General features: G+C 41.1%; 1 protein-coding gene across 1 annotated transcript in view; it reads left to right on the top strand.

The window, feature by feature from the left end:
- The window catches only part of cacna1ea (calcium voltage-gated channel subunit alpha1 Ea), a 70203-nt gene extending 60560 nt beyond the window's left edge, over positions 1-9643 (top strand). The window contains exons 39-48 of the mRNA XM_088313794.1: positions 1203-1299; positions 2609-2714; positions 3007-3114; positions 3182-3282; positions 3393-3499; positions 3606-3765; positions 4832-4960; positions 5159-5306; positions 5471-5643; positions 5807-9643. Coding sequence (XP_088169920.1) covers positions 1203-1299; positions 2609-2714; positions 3007-3114; positions 3182-3282; positions 3393-3499; positions 3606-3765; positions 4832-4960; positions 5159-5306; positions 5471-5643; positions 5807-6301 — 1624 coding nt within the window. The 3' untranslated portion in view covers positions 6302-9643. The remainder of the gene's footprint in view (positions 1-1202; positions 1300-2608; positions 2715-3006; positions 3115-3181; positions 3283-3392; positions 3500-3605; positions 3766-4831; positions 4961-5158; positions 5307-5470; positions 5644-5806) is intronic.
- The last annotated feature ends 1324 nt before the right edge of the window (positions 9644-10967 follow it).

The raw sequence follows: 10967 nt of genomic DNA on the forward strand, positions 1-10967 counted from the left end.
CCTGTTCTGGTTGACTGCTGTGTACCTAATGAAGTGTCCAGTGAGGGTTTAAAATGTCTTTTAACTCCTTAAAGCAACCATTCACGAAGGCGAAGGTCTTTGTTAGCCTTCCCGAGGCCTGTGAGGCTCTACTGACCCAAAACTAAAGCCTCCTATGTTTCTTGCAGTGGTAGGATCCACTATAAGGAGATGTACAAAGTTGTGCACTCTATCTCACCTCCTCTGGGATTTGGGAAGAACTGCCCCCACAGGGTGGCATGCAAGGTTTGCTCTCCCCAAAACAAAGCAACCAACAAAAAAATCAAAACACTCGGCCCGCTTGGGAGCCTCGCTGACTTCTTCCTTTTCCCTTTTCTTCTTTTGTATTATTTCACCTCCTTGCTTGACACTTTTAGGAGTGTGTTGTTCCGGTGTGATGACAAAGAATGCTGACAGTCTCGTGTCAGGGTACTAAGCGACGGGTCTCCCCAAATGCACGCCCACATTTTTGAATGCGGAAAGATGAGCCGTTACAATTATGCCATACATGCAGGTGCACCTCCCGAAATTTGAAGATTGAATTTGAATTAATTTCAGTAGTTCAACTCAGAGTGAAATGTTTGCATGATTGCATTTTATAGGATTTCAATGTTTTCAGCGTCTGAATGAATTTAAATGACTTTTTTTTTTTAATAAACTAGTGCTACGTAATTAAAAATGTATTCAAAAACTTTTTTTTTTTTCAGTATTGCTCCAATTTTCTTCCAGTGTAAAATTGACTCTAGTATTTTACCCTCCAAATTGACTCTGTTTCAACTGGGACCAAAAATGTCTTTCTCCGACATGAAAATGTGGGAGGCCCGTCTCTTTCTGCCTTCTGGATCTGCTTTGAAGATCTGTCAAACTCGCATGCACCGTGTGTCAGGACGTCATTTGGACCAGATCCAGGCTGTCATTCCGTTGTTCATTCTGTCCAAGATATTCCTCCTTCCCTCTGAAATTTCTATGCCCTTCCTATCAGCATAGAAAGAATGCATACAAGAATACTTTTCTCGTTGCTGTTTTTGTGATGCACTGGAATAATCGTCTCTCTTCTTTCTCTACTATTCTGTTATTTCCCCTTCACTTGCATTTTTGTGATTTGATTTGATTCTTTTTTTTTTTTTCCATTTCCTCTCCCTCCACTCCATCCTCCCATCGTCATGACTACCTGGCGCCCGCAGTGGTCGCATCCATTACACTGACATGTATGAGATGTTGACCAACATGTCGCCACCTCTTGGCCTTGGCAAGAAATGCCCGTCCAAGGTGGCTTATAAGGTAGACGCCAAACAGGCTGTTCTTGTATCTGAAGAGAAATGCTGTTCAAGATCAAGTTTTCTCTTTGTTTGTTTGAATACGTCTTTTCTGTGGACTGTATGACATCTTATTGATTCATTTGCAGCATTTATGTCCGATGAAATGCCTGCTTATCATTGCTTTTTTGGCTGAGATACTCACAATCCGATTTTTACCATTTAAAAAAAATTTTTTTTTTCTTTTTTCCTCGCTTGTCGATTTATTACATTTAAGAGAAATGAGACTGTCGGGATGTGTGTACCGCGTTTTTGGTTTGCTGTTAGTGGCTGCTTTAAGAAGGTTCTTCGCTCAGGGCGTTGCTATGAATCCACATGCTCGATCTTGTCATCGTCATACTTCTTTTTCTTCCTTAACGTATGTGCATGCGCCCTCTGCCACGGCCCAACATTGCATCAATGTGCATGCGTACATGTCGTTGCCACAACATTAGTTTCACATTCAGATGCGAACCCGATTTGAGTCATTTATCACATGATGATGATATTCCGTTTTGATTCACATTGTCAGTGGGTACTTTGATTTAACAATGTGACATGTTTCTGTTTCGGTGCACCGCGTCGCACGGAGAGTTGTTTCTAATTTTGCCCATCCCGTGTTGCGAATAAAAAAAAAAAATAGAAACACTTCTCAGTATGATAGACATTACCGCAAGCGCCAAGGCAGATTTATTTATTGTATTGATCAGGTCATGTTCAATAAAACATCCATGATTCGTGGAACTGCATCGACTTTTTAATGTAAATACTACGATTTTTTTAAAGCAAGCAGTTTGCATGAATTGCAGCATTGGTTCTTCAGAAAATGCCTTCCAAAATAAAGTCAAATGGGTACTGCATGAAATCTTTGATTGAATCCAAAATCATTCAAAGTGAATCGAAAATCGAGTGTACCGAATTGAATAAAGTTTGAAAATTTGAATCAATATCCATCCCAAATTAAAACCTCTGACAGTGTCCGGCTGAACTTCCTTTTGTGATCACTGTAAAGGCAGAGTTTTGATACTCGTGATAAATTGGATGTCATTTGAGAGTGGAGCTGGTATTGTGGCAAGTGAATGGACTTGGAGTTAATGCTTTTTGAAACTCTGTAATGATGGCTGTGGCGACTTTAATATATTCTACATGTATGCAGTGTATATATTGTATGCATCACATCCCATGAATTAATTAGAAGAGTCAACTTGTTCCTTTGCGACCACAGCACTTATTCTGTTGAGGGAATTTTCCCCCCAATCCTTTTCGATTGCTGATTGTGTGTGTCTAACCTCCAGAGACTCGTCCTGATGAACATGCCAGTCGACGAGGACATGTCCGTCCACTTTACCTCCACCCTCATGGCCCTCATCCGGACTGCCCTGGAGGTCAAGCTAGCTGGAGGTCAGGAGAAAAGTCAAAATAATCACAATTCATCAGTTGAAATTTTTATGTTGAAACTTTGGCACCAAGATGCCGAAAAGAGGGTGGCAAGGCACCACGTGACGCTCTTCAACTCACCTCAACATAGTTCCTTCAATTTAGTTTTGACAATGTTCCAATTGATGGCGTTGTATTCATATTTTGCAATGGAATTGCTGCTCTGTGTCAATATAAAATATTAAAGCAACGGAAAACCACGCCCCCTGGTGGAGCTTTGCTGCTATTGCAGAGTTGTCACTGCTTGTCTGCACAGGAGGAGAGGATCGAAATCAGATGGATTTGGACCTCCAGAAGGAAATCGGTGTCATCTGGCCTCACCTCTCTCAGAAAATGCTGGACCTTCTGGTTCCCATTAACAAAGGTGACGTTTTCAAACGTTTTGTTCGCCTATTAGAAGTATTTCACAACGTGTGTTTCCATTTTCTCAGCGAGTGACATGACCATCGGGAAGATCTACGCGGCCATGATGATCATGGACTACTACAAGCAGAGCAAGGCCAAGAAGCTTCGACAGCAGCTGGAGGAACAAGTACATTTTGTTTGACATTGAAGTTGCAAAGGGTGCAAAATAGAATGATTTTATTGAAATCCTCTTCTTGACTGATTGGATATTTTGATTTCATGTTCTCCTCCATGCAGAAACACGCTCCCATGTTCCAGCGTATGGATGCGTCCTCCTTGCCCCAGGAAATCATATGCAATGCCAAAACACTGTCTTTCCTCAGCCACAGTGCAGGATCAGCGCTGTAAATATGCAACTTTCAATCCAATTGCACAATGATGACCATCACAAAGCCTCAACCGTCTCTTTTGCCTTGCACCAACAAACGGATTCTGGTTTTGTTCTTCCAGCACCAAAGGCGGCTTTGTGGCCCTCAGCCCTATCTCCCCCCAAGAAATGTTCCTGCAATCGCGGCCACGCTCCGGGGAGGAAGAGGAGAACGATGATTACTACCCGAGCTTTCGCCCTTATCACTTCCCTCATCACCACCACCACCATTTAGACACACTGGTAATGACACTTTCCTAAACAAGTCAATATCGGGGCTGCACAACCTCTTTCCATCATTTTTTTTTTTTTACTCATAATTGAGCCATGACAGCTAGAGTGACCATTCATATTTGAGACAGGTCCAGGACGGTCCATCGGACCATCGTAAGTCTGCACCCTATCAGAATGACAAACACGCGTTATCTGCCTTCCCGAGACTCATCATTAGATTGCTTCACTAAATCGGTCCTCTATTAGCACAATGAGAGTGGAGCTTCAATCATCTCAAACGCCAATCCGGACTGCATTAAAAAGCCAACCGAATAGAGTCCTGACAGCAAAGTTGGAGAGACAATAGCAAATCTTGTCGACACTCTCCTGCAGTTTTGAGTGATCGATTTGAACATAAAAACAGAAACACTATCGTCATTAATTCAGTATACTTTACATGTTAAAATTCAAGTAGGAGGAAATCATTTGCATTTCACTAATTTAACTTGAAACTAACTTCATTATAATATTGAATTAATACAAAAATAGGTTATTATAGGTCATGTCAAATGTATTTGTATAGCTCTGAATCACAAGAGTCTCAAAAGGGTTGACACGCCCAATTCAATTTATTTTTCTAAAATGTATTGATTTGTCATTTTTATCCACTTAACTCATAAAATAATTGGTAATTTTATTTATTGTAAATTAAAAAATATTAGTCCAATAAACATTTTTGTAATTGGTTTATTCAATGAGAAGCTTAAGCTTTATTAAGTTTGTATTTAAGTATCTATTAATAGTGAAATTCTAAATAATAAAATCAATCATCCTGAATCAATTATTTTATTGTTAGAATATATATATATATATATATATATATTTAACTATTTACATTGAAAAAATTTTTTTTCTCATATCATCAAATATGTGAGTAGAGCACAACGATTCTTATTAATTGTTACTGGACAAGTGAATGACAACAGTAAGAAATGACCTTACCTGTGATGCCGTTAAAAAAAAATAAATAAATAAACATGCTGAGATTATGAAGTGGAATAGCTTCATTCGTCGTCCTCTCTGTGACATTATGTAGGTGCCCGATGTCGTCGAATATAACCAAGTGACACAGCAGTCAAGGCTAGAGCCAACAGTCGTCAGGTCCCCTCAGCGCACGTCATCCATCCGAGCGTCTTCGATGCCCAGACTGGCTGTGGAGCCGCAGGTAGGAAAAGGCAACATTCATATTAGTCTTCACCAGATATTTGGTCACACACCTGTTCCATTGATGAGGTGGAACATATTGATCTGCCCCACTATATTGCCAATATGAATTGCCTCTATCTATTTTCTACACTCTTAAAACTGTCAGGTCAAAACTAAGCCAAGATGATGTTTTGTTTCGGCCTCCGTGCCGTTGCAGCCTGGAATGTCAGCAGACAGAAAGCCGATGAAGCGCTCCTTTTCCACCATCGGAGACCAGTGTGTGAATCGCCTGTGGCAAGAACAGCATTCCCTGGAGAGAGTCAGCCCCGACAACACGTTCAGGCTTCGACAGAAGAGCTATAGAGGTCACATTTTGTTTTGATTTGTTGAGGGGTTTTTTTTGTCGGGATTCTCTAAAAGCAGGCATGTTGGGATAGTTGTAGACTCCAAATTGTTCTGATGTGAAAATGTGAGTGCTGAATGTTTTTCTTTCTTTTCACGTGCAAACATAATGTGACTCCACTCCCAGGCCCGAGAATCAATCAAAGTAGCCATGAGAGGGGGCGGTCTAAAGAACGACGCCACCTACTGTCTCCTGACGTGTCCCGCTGCAACTCTGAGGAGCGAAGTCGAGACCCGTCGTGCGAGAGGAGACGCTCCCTCTCGCCTAACGAACGTCGTCCGCACTCCTTGCAGAGACAGGTGAGAAGGCAACAAGACTCCCTTTGCGGTTCAAACCAAAACAAACAAACAAAACAAAGGAAAATAGGAATTGGTTTCAGCTTCCAATATTGCAAATAATGTTCAGAATATATCAAATTTGCTGTTGACCACACCAAACATTGATGATCATTTCTGTTTACAGGTCAACACAACAGGAAGTCCCGCCCATTCAGCCTCTGAGTCGGGCACTCCTCGTAATCGGCGTCAACTCCCTCAAACACCCTCTCGTCCTCGTCCTCACATCTCGTACTCGCCGCTGGTGTGCCGCGATCACCCCGCTAGCGCCTCCGTCGCAGGACGCGCCCCGCACGCAGACTGCCCGGCTCCCTCCAAGCAGGCCCAGTCCTCCTCGTTTCAGGCATCCGGGCCGAGCCATCCGTCTCCTCACCGTTACATTTCAGAGCCTTACCTCCCGTTTCACGAAGACGCCAGGGGAGGCCAGGCGGGCGAGAGGCAAGAACACCTGACTTTTGAGAGTGCCATGGCGACCAGTTTGGGACGCGCCAATGCCATTAGCTCCGCCCCTCAGCTCAGACACTCCTGGCAGGTCCCCAACGGACATTTCCGGAAGAACTTGCCGCAGGCGAGCCCAGACGGCGAGCCGCTGAGTGACACGGACGATGACGACCATTGCTAAAACAAACAGGAAGTCCATGTACAGGAGGAGCGGACCTCGTAGCGGCGCCGCCTCTTGCCTTGTACTGTTTTATGACTACTTCTCTTGTAGCATTACAACGAAATTGAGCACCACTGCCATTCATGAGCGGTGTTTGCTGTCAGTCTCTACTTGCTGTGCCTTGAGCAAGTGGGTCAAACTTGTTTCAATCACAGGGCAGGTACGGTGCCTGGGCCTTCAGTATACAGTGGAACTTCGATGTAAGGGACCTACGAACCAACGGATCTCCGATTCAAGAGAAGGAAAAACATTTGTACAATACTTTTCCAATGTGTGAGTTCCAGAATTGGCCCCAACTCTCAACAATGCCGCTAAACTGCACTGTGGCGCCATCAAGAGGCCGAGTCTGCTCTCTCGTAAATGATAAAACAACTTTACAGTCGACTTAGGCAAAAAAAAAAAACGCCAGTGTGGCGGCCATGTTGCCAGGGGAGAGTGTCCCTTCACATGTAATGAGACAGAGACATTAGCTTAGCATCCACCATAGGCAGACCGCTAGCTTAAAAGGCACATGTTGTAGCAACCTATTTCTATGTATGGCCGTTGTTTTTACTTGAGTCAATAGTGTACATGTCTCTCAACCAAGCTATTTTTGGTTCAGTACAAAATAGTTTTTTTTTGTCAAGCCCTTTTCTATGGCATCTAGTCATGGCGGAGGAAAACTGCTAACAGACCGGATGCACGCTAATATCCTGCCCCAAGCACCAACAAGTTAAGTTTAGTTTTGCACAAACAAAAAAATTAAAGCTTTTTTTTAAATAATTATTTACAATACTTTTTAGGCAACCCCCAAAAAATACCCAATAATTTTGTTGTATGGGGGATATCTTGAAGATGGGAAAAAATGTACTTTGATGTAAACAGCCATTATTAGTCCCTTAAATCGAGGTTCCAATGTATGTTGATGAAACAGGCCACTGCATTTAACGCATCAAAAATAGTGAGCACACCCGAAGAGCAGTTCAGGTTGGCCGTGCCTCACCAAGGTCACCACGGCTAGCAGGTGCAGGCAATGTTTGGGTTGGATGGTCAAAATTACGACTACGGAATCAACAATTCTGGTAACTGGTGAAGATCGTTGTTATGGTTTAGAGCGGCGGTCCAAACTTTTTTGGGGGGATAGTTTGACATAAAACAAAGAAAAAGAAATTATTCAAAATGCAGTTCCCCATTACATTGAATTCAGTTTTTGCCACTAGTGGGAGTCCTTTCTCTTCAACCTGTCGTCCCATTTTGGAGTAATAAAATACTGTGTAAGTGTACTATTTAATACTAATTTTAAATATAATAATCATTTCGTTTGCAATCATTGCAGAAAATTATGCTTTACAAAGATTGGATGAAGGAAATGTGAGCATGCTATCCTGCGCTTTTGCTTTTCAATTATGAAGATTTCATGGCCCATATTCCACACAGACATCTCCTGTTGTGTTGAATCTGTATTTTAAGTTGGACTGCTGATGTTCTCTCTTAAATTTGTTATCATTTGACATTTTCAGTGAAGCATCCGCTCAAGTACATTTCCGACCAATTTTGACAAAATAAAATTGATGGCGGCTAGGCACAATTATGAATTGCACGTCTGCCTTGCAGTCCGGAGGTCCAATTTCAAATTCTTCCTCCAAAACATTCACGTTCAATTCATTAAAAACTCAAAGTTGCCTGTCGCTCATCCGCGACTCTAATGAGGGTTTGAAGTGCCATCAAAAATGTGTGGATGGATCATGACAAATGTCCTATTTAACAAACAAAGTCCAAGTTCTTGCATTCTGGAGCCAGGAATGAATGAAATGAAGTGAGAGCCTGTAAAGATGTGTTTTTTTTTCTCTGCCATGTTTTCAATCTGATGTATTTATTTGTTTAACCACATCAACCCGTAAAGCCATCTTGTTCTTGTACGTACGCACTGTAGAGCCCGGGGTGTATTCTTACTATCAACAATGTGCTGTCTTCTCCCATTCTCATTAAGATGACAACAATGCATTTTTACATCTGTTGCAAATCCATTTGAGCAAAATCCGAGTTGCTCATCAAAACATCTTTTTCGGCATTTTCACATCCTTAGTGAAATAATATAACTTTTGTATATTCATGCTGGCAAAAACCTCTGGGTTGTTGGAGGTTTTCTTGGATTTTTTTCCTACTTCCTTTAAAAGCTGTGTATTTATTATCATGTTCTGTAGTGGTCACTAGAACTTGAATTTGTATCTAAAATGTGAAGGAGAATCCACAAGCTGCCTGAAATTCTGAAACTTAATGTTTGAACTGATAAGAAATGCTACATTTATGATTTATGCTACACACGTTAGGGTACATCTTCAGCCAGCAAAAGCAAACTGCTGACCACTTCACCTTGCGCCATGTCCACACCAACAGCGGGTATTTTTTATTTATTTTTTGTAAACATTTTTCATATCCATTATTTATGTGTTTCTTTTGGCCTCTTGTCCACACGCAAAAAGTTAATTTAAACATGCACTTTTGTGCCTGAACTTTCCAAACCTACTTGCAAGCCTTGTGTACACAGTGTTTCAGTTTTCTTGTAAAATTGTATTCAATATTTTCCTCATATTTATTTTTGTGTGCATTTATGTGTGTGAGCTAACTCCTGTCTCGTGTGATGAGTTTTATTTATTTGTAATTATGTATTTATTTTACAGTCCACTATTCGTTTACTGTGCACCAAGTTGTTGTTTTTTATACATGATAATTTTCTGCTTTTCAAAGTACAAAAGATTGCCATGCAGTTTGGAAGATATGGCGCCATCTATCGCTTCCACTCGCTCATGGCAGCCTGTGAATTCATTACGGTTCTTTTTTTCCCCCCTTCATTGTTATTGCTTGAATTGCTGTTGTTTCGCTGCCTTTTTTCTGGAAAGGACTTCTAATTGTCACAAATGGCCTTCCAGTTTGGGGCTAATGTGCTAAATGCTACTTTTGGAATGCTCTCGACAACCCACGAATGCATTTCCACACTTGGCCGTTTGTTTTGATTTCCTCGCCTTTGTGGTTTTTTTTTTTGCCTTTTCTAAAATGAATTTATTTATGATTCTAGTTGTCCCGAATCGTCTTATACTGCAGAGTAATCGTGTCACCTGTTGCTTGGGCGGGTTGATCAATTGAGAATGTGTTTGGATGCATTTTTTTTATTTTCTTGTGTGGTAAAAAAAAAAATAAATACCCGCCTATGTGTGCACGTAGCCTTAATGTCAGCCTCATCTGTGCCTGGGAACATTCGCCCAAAATAGTTGCCTCTCAAGCCACAATTTCCTCGACGACAGTTTTCATCTTGAATATGTTGTATAAAATGGACAAAATAAATACTTATATTAAATAAATACTCATATTTGAGTTCAGTCACCATGCTCGTCTTACTTTGACTAAGTTCTGTTTACATTTAATTAAAGAAAGAACACTTTTGTTTTCTTGCGGTGATATTGTTAACAACGTTCTCAAAAATCATCTTTTCTATATCAGTATCAATTTTTATTTCTTTTTTTTAGGGTGATTGCAGTGACTGCCATCATTAGTGTGCTGTGATAAAACGACGTACAGACACATACGTGTGAGTACATTTAGATTTGCATATTGATTTATTTATTTTTTTATCTTTCACAATTCTTTTTGGGCCATTTTTGTTTGGTGGCATTTGTCAAGAATTTTCTCATCTAAAAAAATGTCTGCCTTGCCTTTGTCTACCTATTGCAAGCCATCATATTATCACATCTGGCTTAGAAGCTCTTACATTTTGAGGTAAAGTTATTAAATGATGTACATAAAAAATGAAATGTGATCTAGAGTGGTGAAAAGTGCAGCCTGCCAGGTTCTTCAAATTAAATTCAACAAATACTTTATTGTACTTTCTGGCTGACTACAGTAAAAGTAGTGCTAAAAGTAGGGTTATTGTATTTTTATTTTATTTTTTAAGCTATTGTCTACTACTGCTTTCCATGTCATCAGTAACAGCTGTGAAGCATGTCCAAACACGCCGCCATTTCTTTCCACAAAAGTGTCAAATTAAAAGACTGGCTCGAGACACTGCTGTGAACTTTGACCATGCATGTTTCCAAGTGTCGCGCTAATGCCGTGAGAATGTGTTAGCTTAGTGACAAAGCTTGCATTGATGCGCGAAATTGCGCCGCGCGGAGAAAGTCAAATCGACACTCGCTGTACTGCTGATGAGGTGAATGATTAAAAACAATTTCTTAATTGCTACCCCATATTAACGGTTTAGCGCGGAGACTTAGCAAATGTTAACTTCACGGCAATTGTGGTTCACGCACTTTGCGTGTGCCAATCGCATTTCTCGGACCCCTGCGAGTCTACGCACTGCTGTGCTTCCAGTGCCTTCCTTTTAATGGGAATGAGGGAAACGTGCTTTGATTGGCAGGGAATTGGCACACTCCATCACACACATTATGCTCAATTTTACCTGTGTGAAAAGAAAACTCCATCCATACGCTCAGACTGCGCTTTGCGCTTGACTTGCGCTCCGTACGAAAATCGGACCCTCAACTGGTACAGTGTCAACAAAATTACACTCCAAGGAGTGACCCAGTAGGCTGTCTGTTCAATAAAACACTTTTGTTCGATGCTATTGGACAGGAGTGTCTAAAATATGAAAAAT

This window comes from Idiotropiscis lumnitzeri, chromosome 13, assembly GCF_059441095.1.
Source record: "Idiotropiscis lumnitzeri isolate Australia: NSW breed Sydney's pygmy pipehorse chromosome 13, RoL_Ilum_1.0, whole genome shotgun sequence".
NCBI classification, from domain to species: Eukaryota; Metazoa; Chordata; class Actinopteri; order Syngnathiformes; family Syngnathidae; genus Idiotropiscis; species Idiotropiscis lumnitzeri.